Below are 20,889 nucleotides of genomic sequence, written 5' to 3'. Positions count from 1 at the left end.
TGAGATAGTGTCACTGCACTCCAGCCTGGGCAACAAGAGTGAGACAATGTCTCAAAAAAAAAAAAAAAAAAAAAAAAAGGTAGATGCATCCTTTATTAGAAAAGAATATTCAGAACACTGATAAATAGTCACTAAACTGCCTTCTGAAAGGCTCTTCAAAGCTAATATTTAGGAGTAAAGAGGAAAAACAAAACATAGTTTTGGTGGTGTTTCTTTCAGTTAAAAATTAAGATATATATACACAGTCTTTTCAATTATTAAAGAGAAATTCAGGGGGAAAAAGTATTTCTCACTAGATTTTCATTTAGATTTTAACATATAAATTAAGTAGTAAGTAAATGATTTATTTAAAATCCTCCATTTACCAACTGCAATTTTGAAACTCATTCAACTTCCAAGAATATTTACTGGTGGGCTTAGGGGAATTAAACTGCTCCCAAAAGAACAGTTCATTCACTTATTTATTTAAGAGTCGGGGAGTAGACAGAATCTCATTATGTTGCCCAGACCGGTCTTGAACTCCGGGCTCAAGTGATCCACCTGCCTTAGTCTCTTGAGTAGCTGGGACTATAGGCATGTACCACTGCACCTGGCTCCAAAAGAACAGCTTAATTCTGAGCAGAGGTACAGTAACTTTGTGATGAATAATTAAAAATAAAGATTCCCTACTAGAATACGCTAGTACTTGTTTCAATGTATCTGAATACCTAATTCCTGTTGGTGTAGATGCTTCATAGGGGAACATTTCCTTAAGAATATCCCTTTCTACTCTTCTTTCCTCTGTTTTTTCTCCCACCTAATAAGAAACAAACAAACAACCACAAGTTAAAATTTAGTGTAAACGTGCAATAATTAAAACATAAATAGTAAGTTTTAGAGAACAAAATGCCCTTACATCTATCACAGATTTTACAACTGCCATTTCTAAATTAATACCTAGGTATCCACATGCTTCCAAGGCTCTTGGAATTTCAAATTTCAAATTTGAAAAACTTCAGATTTCTTGAAGATACCTTATATATGTGGTTATTGGAGTGAAAAACTGCTACACATTCAAATAACTGGGGGGAAAAAATTCAGTAATCTAACATGGCAATGCTAATTCCCTCACTGATTTTCTGTTTTTTACTATTAAAGTATATCGTTGGGCCAGGCACAGTGGCTCACACCTGTAATCCCAGTACTTTCGGAGGCTGAGGCGGGTGGACCTGAGGTCAGGAGTTTGAGACCAGCCTGACCAACATGGTGAAACCCTGTCTCTACCAAAAATACAAAAATTAGCTGGGCGTGGTGGCGGGCACCTGTAATCCCAGCTACTCAGGAAGCTGAGGCAGGAGAATCGCTTGAACCCAGGAGGCAGAGGTTGCAGTGAGCTGAGATCGCGCCACTGCACTCCAGCCTGGGTAACGGAGCAAGACTCTGTTTCCAATAATAACAAAAAATATATTGTTTCTTCATTTATTAAGAATTCTGTAGTAAAAGATAAAATACAGAAGATACTCAATTAACATAAACCTTTAGCAAATTTTATGTTTTAAAATTATAGTCAATGAAATATGCCCAAATTAAAAAAATATAAAATAATGTTTAGTTTGTTTTGCTGTTTACCTTTATGTCCAGAACAAAATAATGTTTCAGCTCCTTTTGTAAAGATTCATTCAAATTAAAATGCATCATGCAGTTAGTACTTTCAAGCTTATACAAGAGTTAACCCATTCCAGCACCATATAAAGTTATCTTAAAGTATCTTATTTGACCCATCAACAAAATAAAGTGTAGCCTCCCTCACAGCCCAGCAGCACTTTCAAACTTGCATCCACGACAAACAGAACATATTATAAGCAGAACACAAATGACCACTCCCTTGAAAACTGGAACTTAAGAGGGATACAGTGGCAAGAGGATAGTATTAGCATGTCATACTATATTAGTTAATTTCTGTTTTCACTAATAAAAGTGGCCTTAAAATAATGTATGCATATTTACACACTCCACCCAACAAAGAAAGCTCTGCTCCCTCCCACTCAAAAAAAAAAAAAAAAAAAAAAAAACCAAATAGAAATATTTCCTCTTTGAAAGATCAATGATAGCATCGATCTAAATTGTATTCATTTACTTCAGCTCTTGTCAATGGTTTCTTTGGTGCTCTTCTGGGTATGTCTGAGAATTCAGTGATTGGCAGAATAGGAGATGCATGCTTGAAATTTCCAGTCACCCTATTGACAACCTGCCAAGATTCAAATTATTCAGACTCAGAATTATCCAAACATAACACAGACACTTAAAAAGAAAAGAAAGATATTTTATCTCTGTAATATTAGAAATTTTCCCTTAGTAAAGATTTAAGCAACAGAGCCTACAAACACAACTTAGTGCCTCACATGTGAAGCCTCATTCTTCAAATATTTTAACAAAAAATATCCTTATACTTTCTTGTACAATGAATTAGATTTCTTTACATAAATTGGATATTATAGGAAAATCCTAAAATTCAGAACTACATGGGGAAAATCCGTTTAAAATTGTTAAAAAAAAATGTAAATTTGAGATTTGCGAAAATTCACCACCTCCCCATTTCCAATTAAAGGGTAATTTACAAAGAATACCACTTGTATAGTTTATGAAACATATTTACTAAGGATTCGTTGCTTGAAGCCATTATAGTTTCAGCTATGGGAGTACTCTCTGAAATTACTGGACCATCTATACGAAAATGTTCTGAAGTTTCCACCTGTTAGTTTGAAAACAAAACAAAAACAATAAATATAAAATAATACTAAAACCCTACCAATCTGAAAACCCAATTCTAAGGAATAAGCCTTGCATCACCCTTTTCCTTGGAGTTCTTCTTGACCCTCTTGTAGATTCCCTAGTTAATGCCTGCAGAGGTCCGCCTTTTGAAGATCCACTTGTCCATTCAGTTTCAGTTACTCCAGCTTGAGAATAGCTCTATTCAAGCATCAACACATTAAAAAGTCATATTCTAACACCAAATACTTTTATAACGGCCATACTGGCACACTGAGAAGCCAGGAAATAAGTCTCCAAATGCCAGCATTTACAAACGATGCTATGCCCTCAAAATATTCCTAAATGTATTAATTGAACTGATATTTAGGCATCAGAAAACACTTAAAAAGTGGTAAAATACACTAAAGAATCCACCTATAGTAGCTCACAAATTATCATAAAAATGATGGGAAAAAAAAGCACATCAACTATCACCAGTTCCCTTTTTGACTCTCTGCTATTTGGTTCTAGTATTGGAGATACATCTCTGACTAAACAAAAAGCAGACTGATCATGACTTACAAGAAAGTCATCTATTATAAGTCAGTTTCCTTTTAGAACAAAAATACAAACTTTTGTAATTGTTAGCATAGACTAAACATTATTTTCATATGGTTAGAATCATTTTAGTAGAATCAGTTTAAATTATAATCCCACACATAGCTTACTTGAACTAAAAAATTCTCAGGTGTCAAACTTTTCTTGGAAACAGATACAAAATTAAGTAGCCACAAAAACCCTGTGGTCACTCTTTAATGAACATGTAAGCCTAATGTCACTTTCAAATCTCAACGCTATCCATGTCACTACAGAAAGATAGAAAACAGCTGTCTCAGATTCTCAGTCTCAGATTAATTTCTACGTTTCACTGGTCATTCCTCATTTTTAAAAATCCAGCATTTCTTACATACTAGTTTAAAACCCATTAGATCAGTTCTTCTTAAATTGTAATGTGCCTATCAATCACTTGAAGCTTTTGTTAAATGCAGATTCTGATTCTGTAGCTCTTGGGAAGGGCCCGAAATTCCACATTCCAAGTAGCAAGGTTTTCAGTTTTGAAGCCGCTATTACCAGATGATTCTTTTAAATTCTTTTAACTAGAGAACATTGGTCAATGATCAGTATTATAGTAGAGTGTGCTTCTGTTGTCACTTCTGCTTTCACGCTAATATTTAACCTAGATTACTGATGGTTTTATGTCCAAGTCAGTGTCTATTAAATTTAAAGACAGATTTTTTTTTCAAACTTTAATCCTGTGACAGGAGTGGTCATCCAATCAATACGCCTAAATGGCTAGAAGTAATACTTCCAAAACCCCAAAAGTTACAGACATAGTCTCATAAATCATTGTTTTGTATTTATCTATATTTAGAATTGACATTATAAGAGTTTTAAGTTACAATCTGAATCTCTGGGTTCCTTATCCTATCAACTAGGAAATATTTGCTGAATGCAAAATTATTGTCAAAAGAGAAATTTGTAAACTAATTACAGACATACACAGAGTAACTGCTTCTTATTTTTATTTTGAGACAGAATCTCGCTCTGTTGCCCAGGCCAGAGTACAGTGGCGCAATCTCGGCTCACGGCAACCTCCACCTGCGAGGTTCAAGCGATTCTCCTGCCTCACCCTCCTGAGTAGCAGGGATTACAGGCACGCACCAGCACGTTTAGCTGAATTTTTCGTATTTTTAGTAGAGACGGGGTTTTGCCATGTTGGCCAGGCTGGTCTCCTGACCTCAGGTGATCCACCCACCTGGGCCTCCCGAAGTGCTGGGATTATAGGCGTGAGCCACTGTGCCTGGCCAGAGTATGTGCTTTTTAATAGTCAAATTCCCTACTATTTGAATAGAAGGAAAGGTAGTATTATAATCTGAGATTCTCAATCCTTGTGGCACAGTATCATCAAGGAGAGAAAAAAAAAAAAAAGCAAATGCCCCCAACTACCATAACCAATTAGATCGAATATCATCAGGGTCTGGGAATATATAATTTCTAAAGCTCCTGAGATAAGTAAAAGCCATCTTAAAGGCCTCACTATCAATTTAAGTAAAACATGACCAATATGGTTACTCATACTAACTTTATTAAAAAACAACAACAAAAAAAACCACCAGCCTCATATTCCTCCATTTGAGAACAGTACTTTCAAACATTGCGGGTGGGAATGCAAAATGCTTCAACTCATATGCAGAGAAATGTAATGGTGAAATTACCTAGCAATTTCACTTGTAGGCTTGCTTCCCCAAGATAAACTGGCAAAAAATATGCAATGACACATGCAAAATGTTGCTCTATGGTTCATCCTCGCATTATTCATAATAACATACAGCTGAAAACAACTCAAATATTCACCAAATGGAGAGTGGTTAAATAAATTACAGTACATCCATAAAATGCAACACATAAAATGCAGTTGTACAAAGCAATGAGGAAGATGGCTACATTCTTATATGGAGTGATCTCTAGGATATGTGTTTAGGTTAAAAATGGAAATATACAAAGCAGGCTGCATTTTATGTAAAAGGGGAGCATATAAAAATCTATATATTTACTTGTATTTTCAAAAAGAAACAAAATATAATCAAAACTTAATAAAAATGGTTATCTATAGATGGAAGGGAAAAGGACAGAAGCCAGAATTCCAACTCTACCTTATTTTGTCTATATAAAACTATATTATACTCTCAACACAATTAAAAAATAATAATAATTTAAAAATCCTAGTATTAGAGAACAAAAAAAATCTATTAAGTTGGTGGCTGCATGACACAAAGACAAAAATTACTTCAAGTGACTTTAAGTACAGTATTTTGACTTTACATTCTAGTGGGATATGTCCTAAAGACAAGAAAAACAAAATCCCAAATTGCATTTAACAGCCTTATTGTTACTAGTAATACCGTATTATTTAGAAACACATACATGTGATACTTACGTAAGTAATAATATCATTTGAAGAACCAAGATATTCAGCATAAGATAAAAAAGATACAAGTATAATGCCCAAAATTAGCCTGTATTTAAAAATTTGAAATTTCACCATTTATTCATGATTTACATTAATTCATGATTTACCTAGCACTACCTACTGAAAAGACCCAGAAACAATGACAGCCACTAGGAGTGAACATGTCAGCATCCAAATTGTTGCTTCCAAATAGTATTTTCTATTAAAAGGATCAGGGTTCCTTGGAAACATGGCTGATTCCAGGTATGATGCAGGAAGCATACACGAGCCTGGGATGTCTTACTGTTCCAGAAAACAAGGAACTATCAAATATCAAAGATAAATGGGGGAAGAAATTAAAAAATTCAGGAACCAACTTAGTAATTCCTAATGGCTAGAGATGGCGCAATGTGAACATCAAAAAAAGAATGATGACTGTAACTGATCATAAATCCAATACATAAAAAACCTCAAAATAATAGACCTAGGCAATCATCATCAATGACTGTTAGAAACATTAAATGAAAGGGCAATGTGGAACTTTGTAACAGATGGATTACGCTTTCAACACCTAAATCAATTACTAATTTTAGCATCGTCAGAAAGACATTCTATACCTCCTGAAACGATGTAACAGGAAGGCCACAATATCATTTATTAAGTAGTCTTGTGAAAGAAACTGAACGTGGATCTGACCAACCCCCTGGATTTGTGCTGTCCAATATGGTAGGCCACTAGCCACATGAGGCCATTTAAATTTAATTAAAATTAAAACATCGTTTCAGTCGGGCGCAGTGGCTCACGCCTGTAATCCTAGCACTTTGGGAGGCTGAGGCGGATGGATCACCTGAGGTCGGGAGTTTGAGACCAGCCTGACCAACATGGAGAAACCCCGTCTCTACTAAAAACACAAAATTAGCTGGGTGTGGTGGCACATGCCTGTAATCCCAGCTACTCAGGAGGCTGAGGCAGGAGAATCGCTTGAACCTGGGAGGCAGAGGTTGTGGCAAGCTGAGATCATACCAGCCTGGGCAAAAGAGTGAAACTCCATCTCAAAACAACAAAAACAACAACAAAGAAAAGCTGAGAGTTTCTCAGCCCCACCAGTCACCATCCAAGTATTCAATAGCTAGTGGCTACTGTAATGGATAGCACAGATATAAAAAATTTCTATCACAGAAAGGTTTACTACATACCCTCACTACAGATCTAACCCACTCTACAGGAAATGCAGCGAATACAGAAGCTAATTAAATGACATAAAGAAGCAACGTAACAAATCCAGAATGTTGGGAAATTCTGTAATGACCTAGTTTCTTCACCAAATAAATGGAGGGAAGAGAAACAGTTACAGTGGTAATAGCTACAGACTTGAGAGAGAAAAACAACCAAAAATCAAACCAGATATGTGGATCCTGTTTGGATCCTGATTTGAACAACATAATCATAAATGAAACATTACTGAAACTAGAGGAATTTAAACATGAATTAGACACGAATAAATTATTAATCTTATTAGGTGTGATATTGGCATTGTCACTGGAACGGCACTTATCTTTCAGAGATATATGCTACAATGCTGACTTTTTAATGTGTGAAACATGTCAAAGATTGCTTTAATATACTCCAGGAAAAAGCAAAACAAAAAAAATCAAAAGCAATTTAAGGCCGGGCGCGGTGGCTCATGCTTGTAATCCCAGCAATCTGGGAGGCCAAGGCAGGTGGCTCACTTGAGGTCAGGAGTTCGAGACCAGCTTGGCCAACATGGTGAAAACCTGTTCTCTACTAAAAATACAAAAACTAGCCGGGCATGGTGGCGGGAGCCTGTAATCCCAGCTACTCAGGAGGTTGAAGCAGGAAAACTGCTTGAACCCAGGAGGCGGAGGTTGCAAGTAAGCCGAGATTGTGCCATTGCACTCCAGCCTGGGCGATAGAGTGAGACTCCGTCTCAAAAAAAAAAAGTAATTTAAAAAGCTGGAGAGTGTGGGGTGATGAAACCAGACTGGTAAAACCCTGACAACTGCGGCACATCTATGACTGGAGGGTCATTAAACTCTTCCTCCACTCTTCTACATGTTTTAAATTTTCTGCAATAAAGCCACTGTCTAACTCTGCCTGTCATCTAAACTTACACTCCTTTGACTATTCTGCCCCTCAGTTTAGATTCGTCAACTCAATTATCCCTTAAACCATCTTTAATACTATGTCTCCTCCCCTTCTTTTAACCTAGTATCTGATCAGTCACATGCTCTTGCTGGCACCACATCATCTTCACTTCAAACTCTGGACCAAAATTCTCCATGCTTGTCGGTTTCAGTGTGCTTCACCAAATTTTCCTAAGTTCTCTTGTTATTTCCTTATTCTTCAGCATGCTCCTGAAGCTATTTGTTAGGACTACTACATAAAAGGGCAATAAAATATGTACTTCAGTATTTGGTTCTATGTTAACAAAACCTTCATTTATTCAATGCTCTGTACGTTTTTGTAACAAAGCTCATTTCTAACAAACGGTTCTGAAATTCAACTTATCAACTACATCAAATGAAGAGAGAGACTTGGCTTAAGGAATCAAGAATAACTCCTCTAAGGATTTGATTTTAAAACAACAAACAGGCTGGGTGCAGTGGCTCACGCCTGTAATCCCAGCACTTTGGGAGGCTGATGCAGGTGGCTCACCTGAGGTCAGGAGTTCGAGACCAGCCTGGCCAACACAGTGAAACCCCACCTCTACTAAAAATACAAAAATTAGCTGGGCGTGGTGGCACGTGCCTGTAATCTCAGCTACTTGGGAGGCTGTGGCAGGAGAATCGCTTGAGCCCGGCAGGGTTGGAGGTTGCAGTGAGCTGGGATCACGCCACTGCACTCCAGCCTGGATGACAAGAACAAAACTCCATCACAAACAAAAAAAGTGACAAACAGGAGATGGAAAAGATAACCAACTAGACAAATCTTCCAGCTAGACATAGTAAGGGTAAGGAAAATGACTCTAGGAATAGCTGTCTTATAAAGCATCAGCCAAATCAATGCTACGTTAGTCAATAATTTGTTTTCTGTAAACAATACTAGGTTAGTCAATAATTTGTTCTCTGTTCATTTACACCTATGCTTACTTTCTCCTTAGTTTCCTACATTTCCCTTCTGAAAAACTGAAATGCCTCTCCCACAATAGAAAAGGTAAATTTTCATCTGAAATAAGGAAAGAAAACTGTAGTCTTACGACCAGACTAGCATCTGAGTTTAGGGAAGAATCACAGAAGACAAGACAGGCAAACACAAAATCAAAGTCAAAAATCTAGAGACAAAGACACAAATATAAAACCCTTCTATTGCTTTTTAAAGAAATTGTATCAAAAGTGTCTAGATATTTCCAACTTTTAAAATATTTCTTTCAAAATGCCGTATAACTGGTTTTGAACTACGTTTAGCACAGACTCAAACACAAATGAGACATTTATTAAAAAGTTGCTTTTGCCGTAATTGCAGGCTACACTACTGACAAAACCCATAAAGTTTAGATTTTTAGTATTATTTAACAACAGAATTAAATTTATTGAACGTGCTGGAATCTGGGTGTCAACAATTAAAGACTAAAACACGGATTAGTGTTGTCAGGAGGTTATTTATACCTGTACACGGTAATTAAAATAAAACTAAAGATACCTGGTTGTGCTCAACTCTTCTTTGCTTGAGTGTTACCGGAGTCTTTGCTCTGCCCTTTAGTGGTTCTCTCTTCTCAAGCTTGAGCTCTATTTTAGAGTCTGGAAATAACATTAGAGAAACCGTTACTCTCTGAAACACCCAATAAATGACGATGTTATCCTAATATTAATCAGGAACCCTGGTTTTAGGCACATTAAAAGGTAAAAAACGAGTCTACTGGTAATACCTCACTAGTCCAAAATTGTTTAACTGCAATTTGTCTTGAAACCTGTTTCATTATTTATCTCATTTTTGCTTATCTCCCTTACCCTTTCATCTGACAACCACTTCCTCCTATTCTCCTTTCCTTTATCTGGGACTAATAGCTTTGAACATGAAGTGAATTCAAAATGCTCCCATGAAAGCTTTTCACTAAGAACAATTTAGATGTGGAAAAAGGCCACTTAAAATACATAGTTGTTACCATTGTTTCGTCCATACAGTATACTACTACTGTACAGCAAAGGTTGGCTTACTAAATTAAAATTTGGAATACAGAAGGGAAATTTTAAAAATGAAAAAACCCATATAGTATACCAAGCTTCTATAACAATAAATGATAACTGCCATAACATTAGTAAGTACAGTATAAAAGTTTTTTTGATGTAGTTACAAAAAACCTAGGTACAACTCAAGTAATGAATCTTGTTCACAGAATACGACCAATCACAGGTCTCGTCCCATTCCTTCAAATAAAAATAACATTTCTTTGAAGAGAAGCCAATATTTATATATTACTTGTCACCATGATAGTTATTATTAACCTAACAATGCAAGGATATGTATTTTTTAATAGGCTTCAATATTCCAGTCTCCTAGTCTTAAATTCATTATCATTTGAAAATCTAGGTTTTGAAAAGACTGATTTTAGTTAACATCCCTGGCCCGGCGTGGTGGCTCACGCCTGTAATCCCAGCACTTTGGAAGGCTGAGGCCGGCGGATCACCTGAGGTCAGGAGCTCAAGACCATCCTGGCCAACATGGTGAAACCCTGTTTCTACTAAAAATATAAACATCTGCCAGGCACGTGGTGGCAGGCACCTGTAATCCCAGTTACTCGGGAGGCTGAGGCAGGAGAATCGCTTGAACCCGGGAGGTGGAGGTTGCAGTGAGCCGAGATCACGCCATTGCACTCCAGCTTTGCGGACAAGAGCGAGACTTCCTCTTAAAAAAATTTCCTCCTTTTTGTAGACATTTATCATGGTATAGCAAAATTAGTAAGTCAAGTCAGTTATTACTTCTAAAACTTCTACTACCAAAAATTTAAGGCCGGGTGCGGTGGCTCAGGCCTGTAATCCCAGCACTTTGGGAGGCCGAGACAGGCGGATCATGAGGTCAGGAGATTGAGACCATCCTGGCGAACACGGTGAAACCCCTTCTCTACTAAAAAATACAAAAAAACTAGCGAGGTGGCGGGCGCCTGTAGTCCCAGCTACTCGAGAGGCTGAGGCAGGAGAATGGCGTAAATCCGGGAGGTGGAGCTTGCAGTGAGCTGAGATCCAGTCACTGCACTCCAGCCTGGGCGACAGAGCGAGACTCTGTCTCAAAAAAAAAAAAAAAAAATTAAGTTAGATTACTTTATCAAAGAGACAGAAAGGAAGTCAATTCTAAAGTTTTACATGAACTCCATGATGAACCTGTGCAAAAAAGTGGTCAAGACATCTATATGTGTCTTGCTAACTTTCCATTGTTAATATTAGTTAGTCCAGAATCTATTTAATAGTTGCAGGTTTCCCAAAAAAAAAAACCAGTGATTTTTATCATGTTAGTTTAAACAGTTCAATATTTAGGACTAAGATTTCAAGTCTATCTCCCAACACTTCTATCAATGGACCTATCAATATATCTACGTTTGATACAACCCCCAGCAATATAAAATTTACTTTAGGCTTTGTTAACTCAGAATTTAAGAACTAGAAAGCACAAAGTAAAAAAAAAACCATCAGTAGTGGAGTAGAAATCAATTAAACAAATAAAGTATCTGGTTACAGATCAATTCCTCTTATAAATTTAGATTCCAACAGTCAATAAAAACATGGTCCTCAAACAGAAGAAAAACCATACAATAATCAGAGTATTTTCAATCATACCGCTGAAATGTCAGAGTGAGTTTCAATGATGAAATGGAAAAAGGGTGTTCATATACAAATGTTTAACTTGTTGCAACTCCAAGAATAAAGCACACATAACAACATGTTTCTGGAGACCACACAACACTGTTCAAATTTAACAACTTTTATTGAATTTGCAGAAGCATTCTACAGTAATACATTTTTAAAAATCACACAGCACTCAATAGGTACATGTATACATGTACATTTCAGAAGACAACAAATAAAATTACTCTCAGAAAGTTGCAAAGAGGGACATGTATAATCTAAGAATGTGGTAATGGCCAGAGGGAGTACCCAAGAGACCATATTTTATTATGCTTCAGGCTACTATTTTCCACAATACCTCTGCAGTTAGACTCTTATCTTACAATCATAGAAATGAAAAGATGATAATACACTGCTTTATACAGACACACAGATACTGGGATATAGTATAATTTCTTATGGCTTTAAACAAATTAAATTTGCTTTTAGAGTCTATATTGTTAAACTTAACTTTCCACAAAATACAATATATCATGAAAGCAAAGTAGTATTTTTAAAAAAGCCCCATTATCTGATAAAATAGATGGTGAACATGTACTATCCCAGGATATCTATTATTATCCAAAGAAGTGTTTCTCAAAGTGTGGTCCATGGTACTGGTCCATGAATTGGTCGCTACCAGTCAATGAAGAGATACATTACTTGCATCAGAGTGTAAATCAATACATTGCTTTAGCTATTAATACAATTTTGCTAAAAAATAAATCCTGTCATTGACTTAAAAAGTGTCTCTAGATTTAAATTATTGTGCATGCTTATCTTGCCTGTGGATAAGTAACAGTTCGTAGACTGGTAGTTTGAGTTGCACTGATCTAGACTACTACGATTGCTGTTGCAGACATGAGTAAAAAACAAAAGTAACAAAATATGAGCAAAAATATGGACAAGTTATGGAATGTGAAAAGATACTGAGATAAAAATATCAAAAAGAACAAAATCACTGTTCTGAATGTGTAACAAACGTTTAAATCTGTCCTAGGTATAAAGGAGGATGCATATTACTCTATTAAACAGTAAAGACTCCTTATATCCTAATTAGAATTTTCTTAGTTTTGGAGAATTGTAAAAGCATACGTAAAGCAGGAAATAGAAAACAATTTGGAGACTAATATGTGATCTAGAAAGCTTTAAATTGTTTGTACCAGGTTTCCTACCTATGCAAATCTTTAAAAAAGAAAAGCAGTTCTACACAGGCAATTACTTTTATACTATAATTTGATGGGTAGAAGCTTAACACTTTGTAATTAGCCCTATCTGGAAACTAAAACAACCTTAACAGAAAAGAAAATGTTGGCATAAAAGTTTGAAATATAAGATAGGTGTCTTTTTGTTCTTAATGTTACTAGTGTTTATTTCCACGCTTTTTAATTACTTTGCATACTTCTCCTCCAAATAATGTTCCACCTTTAAAGGGAGTGGAAGCCAGCTTATTCTTAGAAGCTAAATTAATTTTGCAATCTTTCAGCCAGAGGTATCGACGACCTACAGTGGAATTTCCCATGGTATGGGCAGCCATCTTCACTTCATCAAATGCAGCTTCACAAATATATGAGGCTGCATCATATGTTTTGCTCAGAATCCCAAGTGCTTGATGGGTACGACTAGGATCTGAGCTAAGAATCTGTGCAGCTTGACTAATGTCTGCCTGCATAGCCTTAGCAACAAAGGCAGTGTGGGTTGCAATCTGCAATGCTGATGCTGCGGCTTCATATGCTCTACAGAGTGCTAAGTCCAACTGTTTATCGCAAGACTCAGTGGAGGTTGCTTGAATACCTGCTGGTGGAGTGGCTTCAGAAATAAACCCTAGGATTTCATCATCTACTTTTGGAACTGATAATATCCGTGTTGCCTCCCTGGAAGAAACTGGATATCTGCATGCCAGTGAAGGCAGCTGCCTGTCAACTTGCTGCCATTCTTCTTCAATTACTTTTAAAATAGATTCATGGAAGGGAAAAGATAGTTCTGAGGCATCTATTTTATCATGCTGTGACTGCTTAGACACTTCTAGACCTAAGGTAGTGAGTGAATGAGAGACAACAGTTTTGGCAAAAGAAGACGGCAAAAGTTCAGATCCAGGTATGTTCTGAAATGCCACAACGGAACCTGAATCCCTTTCCTCCACTGACTTCTCACTCAGTCTAGGGACTTTTCGTGGAGGAGACAGGAATTCAGTTTCTTGAAACTTAGATTGATCAATTCTCTTCTGTATGTTTTCTACATCCAGTGGGGGTGTAGAGTTAGAAGTTCCAGGCAAACTACCTGTCCCACCCTGGACCAACAGAGAATTGACATAATCTCTGATTGCCTGGGCAAGTGGCGGAGAAATTAGTTTTGAGCTCTCAGACTCTTCTAGTGCTTTCCTTTTACTGGAGAGAGGCGACTGATCTGAAATATGGGACCTCTCAGGACATAACGGTTGAATTCCACTTTTTTCTCTACCGCAAATATTTTCTACTATGTCTTTATAGCAAGCAGTGGTGGTTTCTTTAATCAGTGAAGGAGAAGCTGCAGCAGAGACCAACATGGCACTGTGTTCAGGCTGAGAAGATGACGAAGAACTTTTCTCTAAGCACCTATTATGGCTAGACTTGCATGAAATAAACAAATTCCTTTCAGAGGCTAACTTCTGCAATTGTCCCCTGCCAGGCAAGTTTGTGGCAACAAGAGGCTCCCTAGGTAGGTTTCCCTTAGAAGTATGTACTTTCTTAGCTGCCTGTAGTTCAGTACTGCCCAAAGGAGGACGGGTGGAGATTTCAGGAAAAGAAATACCCTGAAAAAATCCACCACCAGAGGCAGTAGTTCCAAGTTCAGAAAAAGGAACAAAATCCCTAGTGGACTTCACTTTCTTGTGTTCTTTCTTCTTTCCTGTAGAGGCAAAAGAGGCAGGAAGTTTAAGCATTACCTGTGTTTGAGCTGATTTTATTCTTTGCCTCTTTGCTAAAAATAGTGCTGTCAAAGGAAAAGACTCTATAATTTAATATTCTGAACTAATCTGCCAGATTTGCCCTGGTAGACACAGTTTATTGAGATATAAACAATCTGGATCAAAATAAATAACCACAAGTCATATGAATTAAAAGTTTACAAAAATCAAGTTGTACTTACAATTGTTAAAGGACATTTATTTCACGTCCTATCCTCAAAAAATATTTCAACATCATGATCAAATTTTAAGATACTATCTAGTCTACTAAAAATGTAGTCAAAATATTTGCTTTAAAGTTGCCGTCAGGTCAGATCAACAAAAACTGTAAACAATTTAAATGCCTATCAATAGAGAATAGAGAAAATATGCCATATTTAAATGCTACTATGTATTATGAGGAATAAACAGATATGTAACTAATCGGATTAGATTTCAAAAATAAAGGAGTAAGAAAAAGCAAGTGATAAGATTTAGCATATTGTTTATATAAATTTTGTATTCTTAAAGTATAAAATAATACCATGTATTAGACAGATGTGTATGTGAAATATAAAAACAAACTTGAAAGATGGGCATTGAATTAGTAGTTACTTCTGTGGAGGTGACAGGTACAGATAAGTACAAGGAATTTTGCCTTTACTTGTAATACTTTATTCTCTCAGAAAAATGGGTTTGAAGCAAAAAAGACAAAGTTAACTTGCAATTTCAGGTGACAGAAAATTATAAATTTGTACTATGTTGTTTCTTATAATTTTCAATAAAAAGTATTTAAATCAAATTACAGAATTACTCTAATGACATGAATAAAATTTGTATATCTTGTCAATATTGTTTTAAATTTTACTTTCTTCATGGTCACTGTATTTTGAGTGTGAAAAAATTACGTACATTTGATTAACATCACTTAAAATTTTACCTTCTTCATTGTCACTATATCTGTCAGAATCATTACTTCCATTCTGCCTTGTATTTTCTGCTGAAGAAGAAATTGTTGGCAGAGGAGTAGAAGATCTTGATTCTGTTCCTTGTTCCCTCAGTTTCAAAAGCTTTTTCTCATACAGCTTCCTGGTTGTTCCTGGATTAAGGCAGAACTTGCTTTAGTACTTGTATTGCTTCATTTAGGGTGCAGCTCAGACACTATATTCAGCAACATTTTAAGCTATTTTCACTCTTTTTTCAAACTCAAGTTCTTAAAAATACTATATAATGCGGCCGGACATAGTGGCTCACGACTGTAAACCCACCACTTTGGGAGGCCGAGGCGGGTGCATCACTTGAGGTCAGGAGTTCGAGACCAGCCTGGCCAACAGAGTGAAACTGCATCTCCACTAAAAATGCAAAAATTAGCCGGGAGTGGTGGCACATGCCTGTGATCCCAGCTATTTGGGAGGCTGAGACAGGAGAATCACTTGAAATTGGGAGGCAGAGGTTGCAGTGAGCCAAGATCACACCACTGTCCAGCGACGAAGTGAGACACCATCTCAAACAAACAAACAAACAAACAAAAGGACAGACGTAGTGGCTGATGCCTGTAATCCCAGCACTTCCAGAGGCCAAGGTGGGTGGATCACCTGAGGTCAGCAGTTCAAGACAAGACAGCCTAACATGGTGAAACCCCATCTCCACCAAAAATACAAAAAATTAGCTGGTCCTGGTGGTGGGCGCCTGTAATCTCAGCCACTCAGGAGGCTGAGGCAGGAGAATTGCTTGAACCCAGGAGGTAGAGGCTGCAGTGAGCTGGTATCGCACCACTGCATTCCACAGAACTATATAATGCACTGTTTTTATAATAGGTGGTTTTTTTGGAAACGACATTTCTTTTAATAGCATGAAATACATAGTGAATTAATATAGGCCTTACTGTAGACCATCTACTGAAAAGCCATGTATGACTATTTTTGACTGAAGTCTTGCACTTGTGTATTTTCTCTACTACCACATAATAGTACTTGCCAACATAGAAAAATCACATATAAGCGGATTGTACCTCTATGAAAAATAACTATGATTAAACTTCCATAACTCTAAGGCATTAATATGCCTGTATTCAGTTATGGGGAAAAGTTCTATAAATCAGATTTAAATATAACAACTTTGCAGTTAAAATGACCTTTTATGGAAAACACATATCACAAAGCAAAATTGATTACAAATTCTTAACACATTTGAACATCAGTGACAGTTTAAAACCAAAATAGATTTTGTCTTACACTAACTGTATATCTTTCCTTAACTTCTGTAAGATGAGCAAAATGACAATGGATATTTTTTAGAAGCAACATGTGTCCAGAAGTGTTATAGAAATAGCTTTAAGATGAACAGGTCATATATCAACATATCATTTAATGTAGGCTGACATTATAACACACATTTTTCAGTGTCTCCCTTTTGGAATTTCTTTTTTTTTTTTTTCGAGACAAGGTCTTGCTCTGTTGCCCAGGCTGCAGTGCAGTGGTGTGATCATAGCTCACTGCAACCTTCAACTTGTAGGCTCAAGCAATCCTCCCACCTTTGCCTCCTGAGTAGCTGGGACTACAAATGTGCACCACCATGCCTGGCTAATTTTTTTAAAAAATAGAGACAAGGTTCACTATGTTGCCCTGGCTGCTCTTCAACTCCTGAGCTCAAGCAATTCCACCACCTTGGCCTCCCAAAATGTTGGGATTATAGGCATGAACTACCACGCCCAGGCCTTTTAGAACTTTAAACAAAAAATTTTTAAAAAGTGTTATATATCTGTTGGTAATTGTATATGAATAAGCTTATGATTATTTGGAAGCAGCTTATACATTAAAACAAAATATTCCAAATCCTTATTTGCAACTATACCTATAGCAAAACCTACCAAATCTCTAGTGTCCACAATTTTATGTAACTTAGAAGATCAAGACCAGATGCAATGGCTCATGCCTGTAATCCTAGGACTTAGGGAGGCCTAGGTGGCAGGACTGCTTGAGCCCAGGAGTTCAAGACTAGCCTAGGCAACATAGTGTGACCCCATCCCTACAAAAAATACAAAATTTAGCCAGGAATGGTGGCACGTGCCTGTGTTCCCAGCTACTTGAGAGGCTGAGGTGGGACTGCTTGAGCCCAGGAGGTTGAGGCTGCAGTAAGCCACGACTGCGTCACTACACTCTAGTGTAGGCAACAGAGCAAGACCTTTTCTCAAAAAAAAAAAAACCATCAAAATGGAATTTTCTCATCCTGCGGTTATTGCTAAGACCCTCCAAAACTAAGGCATAATCAACACTGCAAAATCTTCATCACCTAAAAGTAATCCAACGATGGAAATCCAGTGTATTTAGTTCTAGGTTTTTGTTTTTTAAGGGTATAATTATTCAATTCCAATCGAGACAGGATTTTCAAAAGGGTACTTTTAATGATACATGAAAAAGGGGCTGGGCGCAGTGGCTCACGCCTGTAATCCCAACACTTTGGGAGCCTGAGGTGGGCGGATCACCTGAGGTCAGGAGTTTGAGACCAGCCTGGCCAACATGGCGAAACCCCATCTCTACTAAAAATATAAAAATTAGCCAGGCGTGGTGGCGGGTACCTGTAATCACAGCTATTCGGGAAGCTGAGGCTAGAGAACTGCTTGAACCTGGGAGGCAGAGGTTGCAGTGAGCCAAGATCATGCCATTGCACTCTAGCCTGGGCGACAAGAGCGAAACCCTGTCTCAAAAAAAAAAAAAAAAAGGTACTATGCTAGGAATTTAATAACCTCATTAAGAAGTCTGTCACTAACTCACTTTTTCTTTTTTCCTTTATTTATTTATTTTTTTGAGACAGGGTCTTCCTCCACTGCCTCTGGCCAAAGTACAGTAGCCATCATGGCTCACTGCAACCTTGAACCCCCTACCACCTCAAGCAATCCTCCTGCCTCAGCCTCCTAAGTCGCTGGGACAACAGACTTGTGACACCACACCCTGCTAATTTTAAAATTTTCTGCAGAGATGGGATCTCCCTACGATGCTCATGCTGGTCTTACACGCCTGGGCACAAGCAATCCTCCCATCTTGGCCTCCCAAAGTATTGGGATTACAGGCGTGAGCTACTGTCCCCGGCCACTAACTCATTTATTTGGGCAATTCTGCCCAGCTATGTTACCTCAGATTTTCCTCAATTGTCATATAAGACCCATGTCTCAGCAGAAGTACGATGTAAGTGGCCGGGCACGGTAGCTCACGCCTGTAATCCCAGCACTTTGGAAGGCCGAGGCGGGCAGATCACGAGGTCAGGAGATGGAGACCGTCCTAGCTAACACAGTGAAACCCTGTCTCTACTGAAAAATACAAAAAATTAGCCAGGCATGGCAGTGGGTGCCTGTAGTCCCAGCTCCTCGGCAGGCTGAGGCAGGAGAATGGCGTGAACCCGGGAGGCAGAGCTTACAGGGAGCCGAGATCGTGCCACTGAACTCCACAGCCTGGGTGACAGAGCAAGACTACGTCTCAAAAAACCAAAAAACCAAAAAACCAAACAAAAAGAAGAATGATATAAGCACTGTATAAAACAATCTCAACAATAGAGGTGATTTTGGAGATTATCTAATTCAATCCTCTCATTTTATTTCACTCATTTGGAGTCAAAGAAACATAGGTTTTGCTGATACAAATGATTAATGACAAACCAGTCCTTAGAACCTAAACTAACTGCTAAGCAAAAGGAGAAAATAATTTGGGGTCCTGCTTCAGAGAAAAGATACTGTATTTGAAATTTTATCAACTTACCTACAATAGGACCAGGATTCACTCCATATTTCACAAGCTGATCCAAAAGATCTTCATTAGTGAGCTCTGTTACATCTAGATCATCTTTATCATCTTGTCTGGGTTTATCAGTTTTTTTGGTGGCTTTCTGTAAACAAAGTCCAGTAATCATTTCTATATGAATTAAAGTGTTCACTTACTAGATAATAATCTGAATAAAATAAGCATGCAAACTCACCACCAAGTTGGTTTATAGTACTATTAGGCCTTAGCAATTTGATTAAATTAAGAGCAACTCATTATTGGAGAACATTTCCTAAGTTGAACTGTAATCATACAAACCGCATAGTCAAGCAAGTAACTTAAATTTTAAAGATACTGTTGTTAAAATAGTCCATTTTGGACTATCAAAAAGAGGTAGTAATAGCATCAAAAATGCAAAAGAACAAATAAAAGTAAAACTGACTTTGGCTAACACTTTCTTTTAAATAACCTTTTTTTTTTTTAAAAAAAAATGATACAGGGTCTAGCTCTGTTACCCGGGCTAGAGTACAGTGGCACTATCTCCGCTCACTGCAACCCCCACCTCCCAGGCTGAAGTGATCCTCCCACCTCAGTCTCCCAAATAGCTGGGATTACAGGTGCGCACCACCACCCCTGGCTTTTTGCATGTTTTTTTTTTTTTTTTTTTGTAGAGATGGGGCTTTTGCCATGTTGCCCAGGCTGGTCTCAAACTCCTGGACTCAAGTGATCAGTCCACCTTAGCCTCCCACAAGTGTTAGGATTACAGGTGTAAGCCACTGCACATAGCCTAAATAACCACAAATTATATTTCATTTCTTAAAGCATATACTCCAATGGCAAGGGAAACAGATCAGCATGAAACTTGCAAAGTAAAGCCAGGCTGGGCTTAAAAATTTTCATCTAAATGATCATGAACGCTACTTACTAACTTTTTGATAATCCTTCAAAGTTTAAATTAATCCAGGAAAGTTTAAGACTTTACCATACAGGCTTACACTTGGATATATATACAGAAATGATTTTCTTTAAACAGCATATGAGAACTTAAGAAGGCCAAATGAATACAGCTGGCTCTCCATTCTCCCAAATGAATACAGTTGGGTTCTACATTTGTGAATTCAACCAACCACAGACCAAAAATACTTGGAGGAAAAAAATGACAATACAGCAGTAAAAATACAAATAAAAATACAGTATAACAATTATTTACATAGCACTTACATTGTATTAGGCGTTATAAGTAATCTAGAGATGATCTGAAGTATAAGGGAGGATGTATGTAGGTTACTACACCACTTTATATTAAGGGACTTACTAAAGCATCCCGAGTTTGATATCATGGCTGGGTCCCGGAACCAATTTCCACCCCAAGGATAGGAGACAGGACAGTAGACTCCTTGTAACACAGTTATTTTAGTAGCTAGTTTATGACTTAGGAAGGAAATCTGACAGACTTCATGGTTACATTATCACCTTTGACACACTTTAGTCACCAGATTAACTTCTGTACCACCAGTTTACTAAAAATAGTCAAAATAACTTGAAACAAACTTTGAGGGAAAATTTAAAAGTTTTAAAATTAATTTATACAAAGGCAATATTTACTGGAAAAACTATAAATTTCCAAGGTTGAAC

The 20,889-nt window shown here is 37.3% G+C and overlaps 1 protein-coding gene across 7 annotated transcripts in view; it reads right to left on the bottom strand.

Moving 5' to 3' along the window:
* Positions 1–20,889, bottom strand: part of TMPO (thymopoietin) — a 42,042-nt gene that overhangs the window by 3,226 nt on the left and 17,927 nt on the right. For 3 of the 7 annotated variants that reach the window (XM_031650690.1, XM_003906995.5, XM_009181478.4), the window contains exons 2-4: positions 19,252–19,378; positions 15,441–15,599; positions 11,656–14,463 (exon numbers count right to left, since the gene is read on the bottom strand). In XM_031650690.1, the coding sequence (XP_031506550.1) occupies positions 12,941–14,122 (1,182 nt within the window). In that variant the 5' untranslated portion in view covers positions 14,123–14,463; positions 15,441–15,599; positions 19,252–19,378 and the 3' untranslated portion in view covers positions 11,656–12,940. Of the gene's footprint in view, positions 1–707; positions 797–2,116; positions 2,228–2,635; positions 2,732–2,829; positions 2,950–9,400; positions 9,499–11,655; positions 14,464–15,440; positions 15,600–19,251; positions 19,379–20,889 lie in introns of those variants that run through there. The other 4 variants (XM_003906996.5, XM_009181477.4, XM_009181480.4 and 1 more) reach the window with 4 other exon arrangements.

This window comes from Papio anubis, chromosome 9 (assembly GCF_008728515.1).
Source record: "Papio anubis isolate 15944 chromosome 9, Panubis1.0, whole genome shotgun sequence".
In the NCBI taxonomy this organism is placed as follows: domain Eukaryota; kingdom Metazoa; phylum Chordata; class Mammalia; order Primates; family Cercopithecidae; genus Papio; species Papio anubis.
The sequence above is the reverse complement of the archived record's forward strand: the minus strand, read 5'-3'. Positions and strand labels throughout refer to the sequence as shown.